This window comes from Gadus chalcogrammus, chromosome 22 (genome assembly GCF_026213295.1).
Source record: "Gadus chalcogrammus isolate NIFS_2021 chromosome 22, NIFS_Gcha_1.0, whole genome shotgun sequence".
NCBI lineage: Eukaryota > Metazoa > Chordata > Actinopteri > Gadiformes > Gadidae > Gadus > Gadus chalcogrammus.
In genome coordinates this window covers 16,250,037-16,270,036 of record NC_079433.1, presented here as the reverse complement: position 1 = coordinate 16,270,036, position 20,000 = coordinate 16,250,037, and the positions used below count along the sequence as shown (strand labels likewise).

The 20,000-nt window shown below is 48.6% G+C and overlaps 1 protein-coding gene across 1 annotated transcript in view; it reads left to right on the top strand.

Annotated features, from left to right (window-relative positions):
• thsd7aa (thrombospondin, type I, domain containing 7Aa) overlaps positions 1-20,000 on the top strand; it is an 87,710-nt gene that overhangs the window by 24,347 nt on the left and 43,363 nt on the right. Inside the window, exons 4-7 of the mRNA XM_056583503.1 lie at positions 86-334; positions 2,643-2,824; positions 8,111-8,266; positions 13,062-13,265. Of these exons, the coding sequence (XP_056439478.1) occupies positions 86-334; positions 2,643-2,824; positions 8,111-8,266; positions 13,062-13,265 (791 nt within the window). The remainder of the gene's footprint in view (positions 1-85; positions 335-2,642; positions 2,825-8,110; positions 8,267-13,061; positions 13,266-20,000) is intronic.

The following is a 20,000-nucleotide window of genomic DNA, read 5'->3' as shown; positions in this document are numbered from 1 at the left end:
GAGCATGGGGGGGCCCCAGCCAGCCCCCCCCCTGGGTCCTGGCGGTCCCGGTCTGACGCTTTGCTTCCCCCCCCCCCCCCCACAGCCTGTGCTCCCAGGAGGGTCTCCCGGTGACCTACCAGGCCTGCGTGGTGACCCGGGACTGCGAGGTGGGCGGCTGGTCCGAGTGGTCCCCCTGCTCCACGCGCTGCTACGAGCCCAACGGGCCCCGGGGCCAGCGCGCGCGGGGCCGGCGCGTCACCCAGTTCACGGTGGGGCCGGGCGGCGCGGCGTGCCCCGAGCTGGAGGAGACGGAGGCCTGCAGCCCGGAGGACGGGGCCCCGCCCTGCACTGTGTGAGTGACACGCGCATCGCCCAATAGCAACGGCTCTCCCTCCGTGACGCTCACAAGCCCCGCACTGACACACTGATGTTCTATTTAGTTTGATTTGTATTTATTTGTTTATCAAGACGTACATCTGGTTTCATGTGAAGTAAGCTAAGCTAAGAACCTAAACAAACCAACCTAATTTGGAGTACGGCTGAATCAAAAGAGAGTGGAATTAACAAAACAGATAACAATGTGGACAATATACTGCATGTATCGCATGTTGCGTACGCTCACCAAATATTGAATCATAATCTCACTGCTTTGTCAAGGACAACAGAACAACAGCGCAACGATCAGACGCTAGTAGCATTAAAGGCCATGTGATGCAACACATCTCTGTTCTGCCGATGAGATTTCCAGCCTTCAAATTAATTTAGAATATTGCTTAAGAATGATAATTGATTCATTAACTGTTCAAAGGATGACCAACTATCCTGCCGTATTCTGGCAAAAACACATCCACCACAAATTAAGATTAAAAACAGATCAAAGCTAATGGGGAGATTCCTTGTGTTTCCACTGCTTTCCCTTAGTTGATTGTAATTAATTCTCTATGATGTTACCGGTGTGGCCTTTAATGGGACTTTCTGCATACTAATTAACACAGTTATAATGTATTTATTTATTCATCTTTGATATGTATGCAGTGTACGATATGCCAACCAGGCAGTGCTTATTTCTTGTCTGTTACAACAAGAGGTAAATACTGAACATTCCTCCCCTGAACCATAATGCATTGCAATATATCCGGTTTTGTCTACTGAAGCTGCCTGCTCTTTGAGAGGGAGAGAGCGAGAGAGAGAGCGAGAGAGAGAGAGGCGTGACCCTTGTGGCGGTCTCCCAGTGGTCTATATTGAAGGGTCCCCACAGCGAAGGGAGAGATGCCCATCTGTGCTCAAAAGACCTCAGACGCAACGGTCTCCCAAGGGCCCCGTTGGCCCCCACTCATCCCATAGAGAGAGGGAGAAGAGGAAAGATAGAGAGCTCACTCATAAATATGGAACTCCTTTCATTGATGACCTCAAACGGATTCCATTATACCCTCAGACAAAAGTGGGCTTTACCATTGCAGACCTTTCCATATCTCCCTCCACCGAAGCCTCCCTCCTGTCTTGTGCTGCCCCTTCTCAAAGCAGCTGATACAATACCATGCATGGACAGGCGCAGGCAATCAACAATGCTCTGCTCGCACTTGTAATCATCGCTGCTTGCAGGAGTCTCAGAAGGGGACTGTGGATGAACGGCGATGCCTGTGGCTTTTTAGTGCTTTGTGTGTGTTTGTTGTAAACAGCAATCTAAGGTCAATAGCATGAAGAGGTCATTTAAAGAACACTTAAGAAAAGCCTACCATCCACCCGGCGCTTACAAACGCCTGCTAATTCCACAGAGCGGTTGGGAGGACAGCTGGGTTCTGGATGACTGAGTGGCTTCATGATGCAGCTTGATTGTCGGCCCTGGTTAAATTGGAGGGCTGTGAGGGAGGGTTCCTCCGTTGAGGATTCATGTATCGATAATATTTTGGGGAATAATTCATATTTGATCTTGTGTGATAATAGGTCATAAATAAAGATGAATGTCCAACACGAGTTGGCCGTTTATCTCAGCTGTGTGACATGTGCTCGCTTTGTTGGATAACAGCACAGGAAACAGTATTGATTATGTTTTATGTATTGGACTAACATGGACGAGAGCAACCAAATATATATATATAAATATATATATATAGACACTTTAGTAAAGAAATGATGACATTCACATCCTAGTAAGTGATGAAAAGTATTCATAATGATCCATTATGACGAAGACTATTTAATAATCTCTTAATTTTCATGCACTTCTTCTTGTTCTAGCCGTCAACACAATTCAAAATACAACCAATATAACAAAGCAAAGCTTAGCATTCAAACCCAATACAACAACATGATAGATACACAATATATATAGATCGTAATAGGAACAAAAGGCCTGAATTCAATTAGTGATGATAATAAAAGCAGAAGCTTCTTATGATTCCTGTTTGGCGCGTTTCGCCATACCTTGAAACACTAGCATCGATGCTTTTTTATACACACACTGTATAAAGGTATATGTATCTATATATTTATAGATATATATCCTATTCTAGTCCTCACTCTACAGCCGTAGTTCAAATGGTGTGATCATGTTTCCCTATTGCCTTCAGCTCTGCCTTTGAGGGCTATCAGAGGTCTCTGGTCTGGAGTGTGTGTGTGTGCGTGGGTTGACCCTGCGGCGTGTCCTCTGTGTGCTACAGGTACAGCTGGAAGGCCACCGAGTGGACCGAGTGCAGAGTGGACACGCTGCTCAGCCAGCAGGACCGTCGCCGCGCCAACCAGACGGGCCTGTGTGGAGGAGGCATCCAGGGCCGCGAGGTGTACTGCGTGCAGGCCGGCGGCGACACGCCCTCCAACCTCAGCGCCCTCCGGGGCAGAGAAGGTGAATCCTTCCCAGCATGCAACTGCACACACACACACACGCACGCCTACATGCACACCCGCTCGCAGGCAGGCACTTATGAACACACACACACACACACACACACACACACACACACACACACACACACACACACACACACACACACACACACACACACACACACACACACACACACACACACACACACACACACACACACTCTTTGAATCTTTTGGCTGGCTCTTAGCCAGGCCCAGCCTTGAGAAGACTCAGTAGGCAGTCAAAGCACTATTTTAACATTTGCAGTATATTTATTTTTACATGCTCAAATACTGTTTGAATGTTAGCATACACGTTGGCGTGCATATGTAGAGTACAGTACACTACAAACACCTCACTTCACCCTATGTGTTAGCATATTCAGAGTACAGTACACTACAAACAACCCACTTCATTATATGAGAAGTGCAGCTAGTGTACAACCAGCGCTGCACATATGTATATGCATACATGCAGGCACACACACACACACACACACACACACACACACACACACACACACACACACACACACACACACACACACACACACACACACACACACACACACACACACACAAACCTGAAGTAGGCTTCTATTCAAGTGGAACAAAAACAATTAAAACCACCCAAAGCATCACCTAGTGTTGTTAATACAAAGCTCTTGATAATGCAAAACGTGAGTGTTTTCATGTGCATGCCACTGTGGCTAATGCCACCACGCAACAGAGATGCCCTTTGAAAAGCGGGGGTTGTGTCACCTATGCAGCGGGGTGAGGTGGGGGGGGGGAATACCGGTACATGTGAAGTCGCTCTGATAATCTAATCATCTGCTCGGGATCCAAAATGGTCTCCATTCCAGCGTTGTCCCTGCTGCTCGCTCGCTCTGCTTCCAGAGCACCAAACCGCCCTGTGTAGGAGTGGGGGTTGAGGGGGAAACATTAAACACCAAACTAAACCACACCAATGTGCTGGTGGTATGGGGAGGGGAAACGGAGCACAACAGAGCAGACCGTCGTTGGCGAGTGAGCCGGGAGGGCTTTGTCTCCATCAGTGCCCTGACCTCTGGGGGGGAAGAGGGTCACCCTGACCTCTCAGGGTGGAAGCCTGAGCTCTGGGTTTGAGGCATGACCTCTGTGGTGGAGGCATGACCTCTAGGGTGGAGTGCAATGCGTGTGCAATAATCCTTTACCGTTTCCTCGCTAAATCCTGGTCCATCTGCTTTTGGGGGTGGGGGACGGCAGTGCTGGAAACACCAGAAGAGCTGGAGACGTTCCTCTCCTCCACCTGCTCCATGGAACCCTCTCACAGAGGTGTCATTGTAGCGAAACACAGCTGCCACTCATAACACTAATTATAATGATGTCTCTGCTTGTTTAATGCAGCAGGGCTGCGTGTGGTAGACTCCATTATGTGAGCCTGCCTCCCGTTCCCTGGAACGTTAAGGTAGCAGACACGTGTTTAGTGGAATGAGCGACGCCTGTGTTTGTCCTCCATGACACCTTTGGGGAAAGGCTCTGCTGAATATTTTAGGTTGATTAAAGATTTCATATGCTATTCTGCATTGAAATATCTGAAAACGACTAGAAAACGACAGTTTGTTTATTATTATTCCAACAATGTTGAATCCCAGATAAATCCGTAGTTGTATCCATGGTAACGGTCGGTCACAGTTGGTGGCGTGTCACTGGCGTCATCGGCCCTTTACCCCTAACCTCCGGGTAAACACGCCCAAACACTCTTCCAGTAGAGACCTTGTTTATTGATGTGATGTTTCAATATCGGTCTAGATTACTACGATGCCCTCCTTTAGCAGTTGGCTCACGCCAGCCACGATGGGTGCAGTGTGTCCCACGCAAAGTCTTGAACTGGCGGGTAAATAAATAAACGTATGCGAGGACAAGACGACCCCGCGATCGATAGTGTTTCCAATACAGTAACACTTTTTTTAAAAGGGTAAATGCTATTTTTTCGTAGCCCTGCATGAGACACGTGAACGTCTCTCTCCCCTCAACACATCGGGCCGCAGGGGGGGGGGGGGGGGGGGGGGGGCGGGGGTGGTGGCAGCGTCAGGGAGGAGAGGAGGACGGGGCGTAGAGCAGAATACAGAACAGAGACTCTGTGGTGGGCCACTGCCCAGCCTGCTGCAGGGCTGATCCTCTTACCGTCTGCTACCTGCAGCCTTCATACTCTTTAGAACACAGTGTGACTCTTGGTGCTGGATACAGTGTGAGGGAGCAGGAAGATAAGTCCATATGTAGAGATAGATTATAATATATGTCCATATTTATTATGTGTGCAAGGTTTCCATGCATACTAACATTTATCTTTGATTTTCCAATAATCGATGCGACTAGCAGTGTGGCAAAGGGATATCTTTAAGTGTTCAGCTGTTCATGAAGTATATCTGCGCCATCTGCCTCACTGAGCCACAATGAACTGCATCATCTCATGTGTGATTCCCAAGGAGGGCTTTGTTCCAGCTGAGGAGAGAACATACTTAAAACATTCAATAAACATGATTTATAATATCTATCCAAAGCTTAAGTGATTTACATTCCTGTTCATGTGAGACATGACGACTAGCTCCATGCTAAAAATGGAAAAAAATAGGGAAAGCAAGATGAAAACTCTTCAATGGGCCGTTCTGAGGCAGAGTCTGATGGGTGGCAGGCTGGTGGCAGGGTGCCGTCTGGCTAAGTCTGTCAAGGTTGACACTGTCCAGTGAAAGTGAGCTAATATGGAGCGGTGAGCCACCAGGCCATCGTGGGCAGGAGGGGACTCTGCAGTTTGGTGTAAGCTGATGTAATCTCCTCATTTGCTTTCAATGATGATCAGGAAATCCCTCATCTCGACTGAGCCGCTCAAGCTTTGAAGCTCCGGTAGGCCATAGCTCTGAAGTCACACAGCACTTTATATCCAATTCCTAATGCTCCTCCACTCATTCCATTATCTTATTTAATTAGCCTCTCATATTATACCCCAACAGCCGCATGGGTTCCATCTTAGTAATAGATGCTAGCTGGGCTAGCCCCCTCCGGCTAGCGTTGAGGACCAAGATGTCCGCCAGGTGGATAAAGCCCAGTGTAGGCTACACAGAGTGTGGATTTCGGTTGATATTTTTTTTTAAAAAGGAAAATAGTCATAGAATTATAATGGAGCTAGGCACATTGAGGGTAATTGGAACTGGGCTTTATTATTTTGATTGCTTCCGAAAGGACTGGATTGTATTTTTGGGAATGAAAATTCAACAGTGTCCACCATGGCCATGTGCTTAAGGCCTATGCTGAAACATTTTAGTTAATACCCCATATTCTCTGTGTTCCCTCGACACCAGCCTTAGCGTCAAGCTGCCTCTTATATTGTCTGTTGTTGTTTTGGCTTTGTTCTTCGCGGAGAACAACAGATTTGGCCAACAAACCTGCCCCCCCCCCCACACCCGCCAAAAAAAGGCACAAAATAACCGTTTCTTAACCCTTAATTGCATTAAGACGTTGTTTACCAGGTGTTAGCCACACGGCTAGCCACAACCACCCACTGCTACAATTAGCGCGGCGCCCCGCGGCGCAGCAACACGCTACACGCTGTACAACAGCTGTGCTCCAAAGCCCCGCCACTCAGTCCCGCCCCTCCCAGCGGGGCGAGTCGGGGGGCTATTGATTACCATGGTGATAGGTGTAGCAGCGCTGAGAGTGAGTCGGTGAGCGGACGTGGCGTTGTGTCCGCCCGCCGCCCCTCCCCCCCCCCCCGTGCTCGGAGTCTAGACCATCTGGCGGAGCGGCCGCGCAGACACTAGCACCTGAGCAAGGTCACCCTGCAAGGAGCCCTCCATTAATCAGCCTTTTGTTACCTGCATGGCGGCCAATCGGAGGGGAGGGAGGGAGGGGGGAGGGAGGGAGTGGGAGACGTTTTGACGTTTTTGTTTGCCGGCCAATATGAGACAAAAGGAACCTTTTTTTTTTTCTAATTAAAGGCAGGCTAGGCAATTTATTTTAGGAACATCTTTTCACTCGTGATATTTGTTGAAATGTGTTGCTCTGACGCAGAAAGCAAACAAACCTGTCTCTGTGGCGGTCGCAGGGCGTTAATAAGCCTGTCCAATCTTCTCTTTGGGCTTGATGGCTTTCTACCTGTCTCCCTGCCTGTCTCCCTGCCTGCAGTCTGCCTGCACTCTGCCTGTCTCCCTGCCTGCACTCTGCCTGTGCCCTCATTACGAGAGTGACGTTTCCCCTTTCCACATTTACAGTAATTCCTAGCTTGTCTATTTACAATAGACCCCCCTTCCACCTCCTGCTCCTCCCAATCATAACAACAGGAGGAGTAGAAGCAGCAGACTCTTTAAAGGCACTATTTAAAAGGCCACACCTTTGGCCCTGAAGAGCAATTTGCATGTGAATGAAGTGGACTCCTGCTGCTGCAGCGAGGGGGGGGGGGAGGGATTCAGCAAAGTGTTGACCTTGCAATAGTCGCCTCCATGCTAGCCCAGCCTCTGCATGGCAGGACTGCAGCAGCGCCAGAGCGGGGTAGCCCACCGCAGTGAGGGGGGAGGCAGGGAGCAGCCCGCTCAAAGAGAAGCCTTTAATATTCCACCGTTAAGAGTCTGGCTGGAGAACGGAGCCGGCGTGTGTTTGGACTTCATGAGTATTAATCAAAAGGCTCTGTGCGCAGGGAAACATGCAAATGGCCCGAAGGCAGCCATAATATTGTGACACATAATTAAGATTCTGGCTGCTGTGTGGAAAGGCGATGGGTTCATGCATATTCCGTCAAAGTCAAGATGAAGGTTAAGATGGGCCTCACTGGCAGCGCCCTCTTCGCGTCGTGAGGGCGTAGAGCGTCTCGATCTACTGGGGGAACGGTGACTGAACACTGCCGGGGTTTGATAACTGCTGGGGCCGGACCCAGGCTCAGATTGGATGAAAGGCACTCATGGTATTGTTGGAAGAATCCTTGGATCAACCAAGGGGCCTCTCTATTATCGCTCAAATAAGACCTGATGAATTGTTGCAATCAAACCAAACATGTGTTTGTACTGTTGTACTATGTCTGTATGTAGTGAACTGCGTGGGGGTTGTCAATTTAATGTAAATGTCTCTGAGGCGAGCCCTATGGCAGGTTTCCGGCCCAGCTTGGACAATAAAGTGGTATTCTACCATGCTCCACATGTTGTTCTCAACATAAACCCCGATGGGAGCCACTTGCTCCGAGTCCCAGGACCAGATCAATCAATGACGCGCGAGTGTGTGTGTGTGTGTGTGTCCACAGCCCTGCGCCCCGTAGACAGTGAGCTGTGTCTGGGGATCCCCCCCAACACCACCCAGCTGTGCCAGATCGCCTGCCCCGTGGAGTGTGAGGTGTCGGCCTGGGGCGCCTGGGGACCCTGCACCTTCGAGAACTGTCAGGACCAGACAGCCAAGAAAGGTACGCTCTGCTGACCGCCCGGCCTCACCTCCGTCACCGTCTGCAAAGGGGGGAGCGTTTCACAGAACCTGATGTCCTTCGAATGCGGGAGGAAATCGCCAGAAAACTCCAAGTGATTGACAAGTAGTCGGGTCCCTGGGCACGGGTGAGATCCAACCTTGGTTGGTGCTTGCACCACCTTGGTTTGAGGCGGTGGATGGCAGGAGAAGGCAGAGAACGTCAGCGGAACCTCAGAGGGACTCTCTTACACAGGGATGTAAAACGCCCGAGCATTCAAGTTCTAATCCTTATGGCTTGGTCCGGATCCAACAAAAACTGATTCTTTTTCTTTGGCCCTGAATAAATCTCTAACGACATTTTACGTGTTCAATTAATATTCAACAAATTAACATAAAAAAAGAAAAGCAATGAATTAATTCATGTCCAAACAAACTAGAGCACATTTCTATTTTTAATCTCTCGAGTACACAAACAACAACAACAACAACAGAGCAGTAACAGGCCCAGCGTCGTCCCCCCCCCCCCTGCCTGGCATCCCCCCCTCTAAAGAGGTGTTGAGCGGGCGCAGTGCCCTCGCGCTGGACGCGGGCCGCGCCAGGGGACGGTGGCAGTGATTAGTGGACGCACTCCCAGCGCCGCGCGTCCTTCCACGCGTCTCTGTCAGCGGCGGGCGCGGCGGCCGACGGCCCCCGAGTGGTGTTGACACACGCGCCGGCTCAGGGGGCCCTAATTAGCCGGCCGCCCGTGTCCGCCTGACTAATGCATATTGGCTTTCTTAATGACGCCCGCCCAAAGAAGAGGACGTCGGGAAGCCCCCCCATGGCATCTTAATGACAAGACCCCCCCCCCCCCCCCTCCCCCCCACCCCCCCCCCCCCCCCCCCCCCCCCCCCACCCCCGTCTCACTCAGCCACGCTCTCATCTAGCGCCGGTGCGGCGGCGGTTCTGTGATGGTATGCAAGATGGGCTCTCTTATACAAGAGTGTGCACACACACACACACACACACACACACACACACACAAACACACATATGCATACGCATACCACCCACACGCAACCACCCACACATGCCTGTACATGAGCACACACACGCACTGAGACATGCGCTCAACACACACATACACACACTCACACTCACACACACACACACACACACACACACACACACACACACAAAAATGCATGCATTCCATGCACACATACATACTCATGAACGCACTTAGACTCGACTGTGCACACAGCAGTGCACAAGCCCTGAGACACTAGGCCTGCAGCGGATTCGAATTGTATCCGAATCCGTTCGGTTCGTTTACCACAGTTCGGAGCATTCTGGAGATCCGCGGATTTCGGTTTCATGAAGGCATTGCCTTATGTAGCGTATTTTGCCTACTGTAGCCTACGTCCGATACAAAAGGGTGTTTAGGACCCAGCGGAATGCATTCTCTCCAGTGCTGCCCGAGCCAATGAGACTTTTCCCGCCCCTCCCTTCAGCCTGTCAGCGTTCAAAACAAACTGGGCTTTTCAAGCGCACGATTCCTAAATTTAAAGAAAGTAATTGATACAATTATATTCTAAATATACGGGAGATAAATACAAACGGGTGATAAGCGGGATAACGGCCTTCGAGGTCGACCAGTTCGATGGAAATAATGGACAGGTAGAGGCAACTCTGGCTTCATGCTGCGCTCGTCGCCAGAGTTCTAAGCCTCGTCTGCCGTTATCCCTTACATGTTACACTCAGTGCACCATGTTTTCAAATGCATTAAGGGGAACATTTATTGCACAAAAAAGCCTTGCAAGTTGTCTGATTGCAGTCAATTAACACATTGCAAATAGCCTGTGGGTCTCATTCATTTTTGTGTTTCTCCCCCAAACCCTCCGTCAAAAAAAAGTCTGCCTATTTACTATCACGGACATGATCCTAATCCGAACCGTATCCGAAACCGAGGCCCAAAACGGTTATCTGAACCGAACCGTGGACACACTGATCCGTTTCACCCCTATGAGACACGCACATGTGCTCAAACACTCCTAGTGAGCGCACTCCTAGCCTCCTCGCCCTCATTATAACGCAGGGAGATGTGGACTCAAATGCTTCCACTTGTCACCAGAGCATTCTATGTGTTGCCGACATTGAGCGGTGGAACGAGATCGTTCTCCTGGTAATCCTACTGGAGCTATGACCACCGCTCCACCACAAATAGTGTTAAGTGTTACACACACACACACACGCGCGTGAACACACACACACACACACACACACACACACACACACACACACACACACACACACACACACACACACACACACACACACACACACACACACACACACACACACACACACACACACACACACACACACACACACACGGCTCTGGCTCAACTGTAAACAATGCTCCTGAATGGGATTCTATTTTTGCCCAGCTCACCCGAAGGCAACTGTTGCCTCTGCCTTTCCAGTGCATGTGTTTTCAGTGCAGTAATTATATCAAAGAGCCCGAGGGGGGGGGGGGGGTATCGCTGGACCATCTTGTGGCGAGGGCCTGGTCTTGTGATGTCCGACAGGAAGTGAGTGATTCCTGATTAAATTGAATTCCCTGCTCCCCTAGTCTCATCTCCCGTCTGCCACAGCTCTCCGGTCCATCAGTCATCACACGGGAGCCGGAGTTGGGCTTGACACCGATGGACTGATTCAATAAAAGCCCGTTTCTTTTGGGGGGGAGAGGACATTCAGGTTGAGACTCTGCCTCCTTGTTCTTACGACGTCCAGCAGTGATGGGTCTAATCAGCCCGGGCAGCCGGGGTCGTGAGGAGGATCTTTAGGCAGGTGTTGAGGTTGGAGTCAGTGCTGGGGTTCAAGATCGTTGGTCCCTTCACTTCCTGTGACAAACCCTAGCGAGTCTACTGGTCATTTCAGAGCACTGACATGGAGACAGGGGTGTGTGTCCCCGGGCCGCGGCTCAGTGCTAGTCACCTGGTGTAGACGCCAGCGTAATGCGCTAACAACCGAGCATGATCCACTGTGTCCAGCGGTCACTTCCTGTCCTTTCCCTCAGCGTGCGTCCTGAGGGGTCTGTCCGGAGCGGCGGCATATTAAAGTGAGCCTCAAACGGACACGGCGACCTCCAGCCGTCACCGCCACACCACATCTTCTTTGGCTCGGTGTGCAGGGGAGGAGGTGGCTGGGGTGGGGGGGGGGATGTTTGTGGAGGACGGCGATTGGTCAGTTCCCCGCAAGAACATGAGATAGGGGATGTGGTCGTTATCCGTCCATCGTTATCGTCTTGGTTGCCCGTAGCAATCGCAATCATCAAGCAACGTTTCGCACGGAGAGTGCGTCACAGCGGGCTTCACAGTAGTCATGGTAACAGCGACACCACCGGTACATAACATAGAAACATATATTGAATACACATCAAACACTGCAAGGAAAAAGAGAACATAAATAAATGTGTGATACGACGACGAGAACATTATGAACACTAAACCAGGTAATTTGAGGCGGGAGACTGATCCAGGGGCGAAACGTCGGAGAGTACGCCAGCCGTGATACGTGTTAGTCGTTCCACTCCCTCGAGGGCCAACCCGCCACTATGCCGATATCTTATCTTCATTGAATCACATTACATTCTATTTGTGAGTGGTGAACTGAAATAAAGCTAATTTGAATACATGGTTAAGAAGACATAGATTGACAGACACTAGCTTCATCTCAAAGTGCATTCACCAGTCACATATCAGTGAGGATCAGAACCTTCAGTCAGCATGTCAGGTTAGCAGTATTTTTTTTAAGTGTTTTCTATTTGAGGGCTTACACAAGGGAAGGCCGACATTGTTTAATCAGGCCACCTTAGGAGATAAGGTAGGATATGCCATTAAATATGACAACAATGGCATTGACCTTTTTATGTTATCAAGCCGTTCTGAAGCTATACTCTGCAGGCAATGCATATAAGACACAATAACCCACAGTATTTGCTGAATATATATATATATATATATATATATATATATATATATATTATAAAATTTGAGACATATTCCTTTGAGAGATATCTTTGGTCAACTTGATAGTGTATATAATATAAACGGACAGAACACTCACAGAACTGACAGTTGTATTTAACATTGGTGCAGCAACAATCAGCTCTGTGCTTCTGTCTGGGTTTGGGTGGGGTTCTGCAGACCTCCATCTTGCCTCTATTTGATCAGGCGGTGCTGTTTTTGGGTTGGGGTTCTGAGGACAGAGCTCACGTCTCTTCCTCTCCTCCTAGTAGCTGTTCTTCCAGGGTTGGGATGGATCCACCAGAGGAGCTTGTCTCTCTGAGTAACATGTTTCAACAAAAAAAAAAGGAAGTAAGCAAGGCACGATAGACACATCGTTCTATCCGTTTAGACATTGATTTTTTAACTGCGTGGGATGATTATTAGGCACCCTTACAAAACAAACAGATATTGATGCTCCTCATTTGTAAATCTTTAGCCTGCCCAACCCTGGCTCCAGATGCTGCTTATGTAGATGCCTGTAGTCAAATGATAAACCATCAATACTACCGGCCAATCAGCTGCCAGTATCTCATTAAACGGTTTTCAAATGTCTTAAAAACAGCCTAGCCTAAGTGGATTGGCCAAGGTACTTTTCCAATATTTTGTGTGTTTTATTTATTAGTTATTTCATTGTCTTAATATTACTTGTATTTTCCTATTATCGCACTGAAGCCCTTCGTATATGAATTGAATCAAAGTTGTGTTACTATATTGAACATGTCTCCTTGTTCTGCGACCCGACAGGGTTCAAGCTGAGGAAGAGGAGGATAACCAATGAGCCGACCGGAGGCACAGGGAACTGCCCCCATCTGGTGGAGGCCATCCCCTGTGAGGAGCCCAGCTGTTACGATTGGCTGCTGGTGAAGCTGGAGGCGTGTCTTCCTGACAACGATAAGGAGTGTGGCCCAGGAACCCAGATCCCCCAGGTCCAGTGTGTCAACAGTGATGGTGAGTACAGCACCTGGAGGGAGAGGGACAGGGGATCACACATTGGCACATGCTCGCACATGTGTGTGTGTGTGTGTGTGTGTGTGTGTGTGGGGTTGTGTGTGTGTGTGTGTGTGTGTGTGTGTGTGTGTGTGTGTGTGTGTGTGTGTGTGTGCGTGTGTGTGTGTGTGTGTGCATGAGTGTGTGTGTGTGTGTGTGTGTGTGTGTGTGTGTGTGTGTGTGTTTGCGTATGTGTTTGCATGAGTGTGCGTATGTGTGTGTGTCTGAATATAGGAATTTGAGGACATTTTTCAACCGTAGCAGAGTAGCTGCTAATGAGGTCTCAAGGGAGAGTGTTTTGTGTGTGCGTGAGTGTGTTTGTGTGATTGGATGTGTTTTTGTGTGTGTGCACATGTGTGTGTGTTTGTGTACGTGTGTATGTCGTGATGGGATTCATATTCCTTCTCATCAGCTCCCATATTATACTCGTCATCAAGGTCTCCATTCAGGCACACAGACAGGCACAGACACACACACACACACACACACACACACACACACACACACACACACACACACACACACACCACACACACACACACACACACACACACACACACACACACACACACACACACACACACACACACACACACACACACAGACACCCTGCTGTCACCAGAGTGGTGATTACCTGCTGCTGCAGGCTCCCTCCAAACATTCCAATCGTGAACAGCGCCAGATACTGTGCCACTCTGCCTCTTTATGCTCACACACCTCATCGCTATCACACACACCTCACTCTTCATCACTATCACACACAACTCATCACTATCACATACACCTCAATCTTCATCACTATCATACAAACCTCACTCTTCATCACTGTCACATACACCTCAACACTATCACACACACCTCACTCTTCATCACTGTCACATACACCTCAACACTATCACACCACCTCACCTCTCATCACTATCATGCACACCTCACTCCTCATCACTATCACTCACACCTCACTCCTCATCACTATCACTCACACCTCACTCCTCATCACTATCACTCACACCTCACTCCTCATCACTATCACTCACACCTCACTCCTCATCACTATCACTCACACCTCACTCCTCATCACTACCACTCACACCTCACTCCTCATCACTACCACTCACACCTCACTCCTCATCACTATCACTCACACTTCATTGGCAGTTGGCACCATGGTGACCATGTGACCATGATCACGGCTTCTTTGTCTCGAATCATCTTGTTCAGAACACACACACACACACACGCACGCACGCACGCACGCACACACGCACACACACGCACACATACACACACACTTGAAGGTGAACAGTCATTTTCTATCAAATTGACTTTTCTTTGCAGCGCTAATAGACTCTACTCTCACCTTCCTGCCACAACTCCATCTCTGCCAAAAATAAATCAAAACTCCCCTGGATCATTAATCAAGCTTGTAAAAGAACCAGCCCCACCGACATAAACCTCCCCACCCTGTGGGTGATATAGAGAGCCCCATACGAACGTGAATGACAGTGGCTGATGGGGTTATGGGACATGGGGGCACACTGCTGGTTTATAGCCTGAGGCATGTCCTGTTGTGGGGGCTCTCTGTTTGTTATTGAACGGGTTTAATAAAGCCGTCTTTGTGCAACGTGAGCACGTGTCTCTTTGGAGAAACCAGTCCAAGGTACAGTTGGTCGCTTCAATCAGTCTTTGCTTGTTTTGCTGAAGCCTGCCGGGCTGATGGACAATCAAGACATCTGAATCTAGACCAATCCTTCTTTTTGATCTATTTGGTAACAGAATGTTTTAAATGTTTCAAAAGAATAACATGGACTCTTGACGACGGGATTGTTGCCTGTTAATTGTACATTTAGTTGTACTTTCAATGGGTATGCTAAGTTGAGAGCAGTATATCTTTAACCTGGTGAGACCATCCAGTTCCTCATGCTAGCTGTGCAGCATTGATTTCCTCATATGGGTGCGGCCTTGCATTGTTCATAAAAAACCTCAAGTCAATTAGATTCAATAACAAGGTGACACTAGCAAGACTGTGTTTTCATTTTGCTTGAGGTCCTTGATCTTGCGAAATAGGGTTGGAAAAAGCCAAAACATAGTCTGTCATAGTTTCTGATGAACATTTAACATCGTTATTTGGTTAATTTCGGATTTTGATGCCCAGTACAGTGATGGTGCTTTAAGTCTTCGTATCATCATTTGCAAAAATGTATTCACCAGCAATTCTTTTTTAAGCCAAACACATTGAGGGGCCGCAGGCCAAGCTTTTTTCTTCAGGGTTTTTTATTTTCATACCACGCCAGTGCATGTGGGTCTGCCAACACTCCAGAAACCTTGGACTGAGATTTGACAGAAGTGGGGTGAATGCTGCACCTTTTTTCGGGTTTCTTTTTGGGTCGCCACCACACGTAGAAGACACTTATTGAATCATTTTTGCACCTGAAGTTACGAAACAAGGCTATTTAAAGCCATTTCCCCATTTTCCTATCCACCAGAGGGTTCAACTTGAACAGTGTGGGCAGGTTGCTCCAGGAAGTCTCCTACATTACACCAAATACATGTTCTAACCACAGCAGGTAATGTTAGGGTGCTTCATTGAGCAAAGCTTTTAATCAATTGATAATAGTTGCATGCATTTGCCAGGTCATCTTCAGTAAGCAGAATAAGGCAAATCACATAACTGACTGGAATCAAGAAATTAGCAAAACCTGGCTACAGGTGCTATTTAAATGTCTGCATGAATCTAATCTGTTCTGTTTAGGTAATCCACTCTCATTTTGAGTAGGCCAATTGGTTAAAATTGCAATTTGATACGCAATAATGAGAAACGTAAATAGTCTATAACCTCCACTGTTTCCTTCAACAGATAGGGACCATGGTGAAAAGATACCTGATTGGGATTGGTTAATCAGAGGTATTTAGTGTCTGGAGGCGTCAAAAATCGACCTCGTTGCGATTAAAATGAATGGGGCCTGTCAAGTTCTACGGTTTTGTTTTGGTTTTTTGGTGAGTTTTTCAGTTTTGTTTGGTTGGTTTTAAGCACTGTGTTTTTCCCCAACTCGAAAAGGATGTTACACTGAAGGAGTTCTGAAGGCACTGGGTTTCACTCAAGGACTGGACAGACAACAGTTGTTTCCGTTTTTGGTCTTTCCTCTTTTTTTTCTTTTTATTTAGAATATAGAGCACAAGTCCAAAGGTTTGCAACGGTTAGCCCTTAGTCCTTAGCCCTTAGGTAAAAAACCTAAGATAAACAGACATGAAGATACACAGAGCAGTAGTTAGTTGTCACTTGAAAATGTGCAAAATGCAATAAATGTGCAAAATGCAAATACATGGATGAAATGTGCAAATATGTTATAATCCTGTGCAAAGTGAGTATACATTAGATTGAACATGAGCAACCCCACTATGAAATATGAAGCGCCCGTGCGCAACTGGAGATGCGTGGTTAAAAGAGTTACAGCTATTTCACTGGGACCACAATTAATAGACTGCAAAGTCTCAGATGCAATGCGCCCAGGCCATTAAGCTTTCGTCCCGTTTTTAACCAACATTAAAACACTACAATGGTGACAATCAGTGCAAACGCCAAGCTCCAAACATGCCGACCGTATACGCCACAAATTCAACCAAACGAGTCAAGCGCTTACCGGCAGCCTCTCCAATTTTCAGCGTTACGTTCCTGCACAGCACTTTTTCCAAACTGAGAGCAAGCACAGTTTAATTTCCGTGTTACTCTCACCAGTGTGTCTCACCAACTAAACGCCAACCAGATAAATAAGCACCTGTGAGCTGAATGCAGCACAACCAAATCAGTAGAACCGCGGACAGCTGACACTCATTAGTTGACTCGCGCTTCTCTTAATCTTAATAAACTCTCATTTACCGCGGCTAACACACCACCTATTTTTTCTATTTAATTTTTCTGTTTTTAATTTTTCCCGTGCATTTTCCCTGTGGATTTAAACAAACCGCTGCAGACCTAGTCTGACGCGACACCCACAAACACACACACACACACACGCACACACCTGCTTTTTTCCTGTGAATTCAAACCAAAACGCTGCAGACCTAGTCTGACGCGACAGGGCCAACCTTACTTTACAATTTGTTGTTATTATTGAATGAGTGAAAATTATGGCATGTTTGTTAGAGAGCAGGAGGCGACATTGGCAGCTTGTTTTGTTCATCAGTAGAACAGAATTGAACCGTGTAGTATATGTATAACCACTAGAAGTATACATATAACCACTAGATGTTAAAAAATCTATGGAATTTATTAGCATCACCATCAGCACCGTGTGTAAATACAGTTATTACCCCCCACCCCCCCGCCCTCAGCATCATCGTGGTTCTCTGTAGTCCAGGTGCATCCCCCCCCACCCCCAGAATCCTCCTCTGCCCTCGTGGTCCTCTGTAGACCAGGTCCATGGGGGCCACCTGGTTTTCCTCTGAAGACCGAGTCCATGGCCCTGTGTGCTGCGCATGGACAAACAGAGATGACAGTGGGTAAGAGTGGCTGCATTTAATCCTGTAGACCTCTGCAAAGTGGTGTTAGGCCTGGCAAGAAACAGCTTGTGGGATGAATGTAGATGCTTATAGGTTGGGTGTGTTTGATCTATTTACAAAATATTTGAAACCTCACAGGGAACAAGCAAGGTTAACGGCATGAGGCCTAGTTGCCCCTGCCTGTGACCACACCAGTTGGTGTACTGAGTGTCGAAATTGACCCCCGGCTTTGTCTTAGTCCATTTGCATTTCTTTGGGGAGAAATCCTGTTGGTATCTAATCTCATGCGTCGTCCCCCCCCCTAAATTATCCCACGTCATGTCAGGCATTTGCTGGGAAAACATGTGTTGTGGCTTAGCCTGGGACCCATAAAACGTCCTACATTGTTTCAGGTGTTTGTGATGTTTGTGTCACGGTGCACTTACCCTCTCCGTGGACCAGCCGCTCCTGGGTCCCTTCAACACCAAGGCCCTGGTCCCCCTCTGCCTCCTGGGTTATTCAGAGTCACATCCCAGGTTGGTGGGTTCGGCCAGTCGCTCTTTAAGTTCGCCCTCTCCTTTCGTTGGCTACAGTCTCCGGCCCAGTGGTCCATGGCGCCGCAGCAAAAGCAGGCCTGATGCTTCTTCCGTCCTCTGCTCTGAGGGTGGCCTCGTCCTCTTGCACCTCCACGGAGCACCTTTCTCTCTCCTGACATGTTGCCCCCGGGTCTGGAGGCCAAAAGCCTCTCCAGGGCTTCTTGTTGGGATTGACTACTCCTAGTCATCGCTTCCCTCTCCTTATTTCTCTTTAGTTCATCTCTTAGGGATTCTGCATGGCTGGCGTGACTCACGATCATGGCCAGTCTTGCAGTGCGCCAACCGATGCAACTTCCCTTTACGGATTTTGATAACCTTTCATCCAATGCATCCAGCAGGACGAGGGTAAGGCTGTCTTCGTACAGAGTCTGCTCCTGTCTGTCAGCTGGGACGGGAATACCCCCGTGGGTCTGAAACACTGTCTCCAGACGTTTCACCAGATCATCCACCGTCTCGCCCGCATTTTGTTGGACTCGTCGGACCCGGGGCCAGTCCCTGATGAGGGGGAACGCCTCTCTGGCCCGACCGCAGAGCCCCTCTACCAGGACGCGGTATGCAGATCCTTGGTCCCAATCGAACATCACATCAGCCTGGCCTCTCATGGGAAAGTCCCCTTGAACGCGACCCCACCGCAGGCCCAGTCGGCTTATACACACCTGACGCACTTCTGTGATGGACGGTCTGTGTTGTTGGACCATCTCAGCGATGCCCTCGGCCAGAGCTGTCCCGCCCGCTGAGGACGGGTCGGGGAGCCACTCTGCCATGAGCTTAACGTCACTGGGTCTCCACGCCCGATAGAGGTACGCCGGGCTGCCGTCCAGGGGGTTCAGGACCTGGATCTGGGGGAACATTCCGTCCACCTCGTCTATGCGTTGGGTGTTTCCCTGGCCCAGTGGAGTGGCGGCGGGTTCCTGTTTGCAGGTGGTGGGAGCCTGCATCGGGGCCGCTGGTGGTTGGGTTTGCCTCTCGTTGCTGCTGGTTACCGCCGCTGGGCCCAGGGGGAGGTTGACCACTGCCTTGCTTTCGAAGTCTGGCTGGAGGTCGATGGAGGGAGCGGCGGCCAGGGAGTGGTCATTGGATGGAGGTGGTGGAGTTAGCGGCGGGTGGATCAGAACCAGATCTGTAGCCTCCCATACACTCTCTATGTCCGGCTGCTTGTTCTTCCTCTCCCTCCAATGAAACACACCGCAACATGTCTTATCTTTTTTTAAAATGTTATTTTTCTCCTGAAAACCCTCAAGTGCATGTTTACCATGTTTCCCAAACACCACCTTGGCAACCCCCTTCCACCCCTTCTTTCCTGAATTATTTCCCATCTGTACACACAATAATTAAAAATTATTATTTGATTATGAATTCTTCACTGCTTAATTATTGCCTCCAATAAAGGTTACTTTTAACTATTCCCAGAATAGTTTTCTCCTTTTCTCTTCCCCAACTTGTTGGTCAATTAGTATTCTCTTCCTGATCAATGTACCGGTGCAATTGATCAACCCGCTTGTACTTAAAGGAATGATTAGGATTCATTTGTTGGCCCTTAGCAAGTCCAAATGATCCTATCCCTAAATAGTTCAATTCCTATTTTATACAAGCATTGTAGTCTCACCTGTCCAGATTCCTC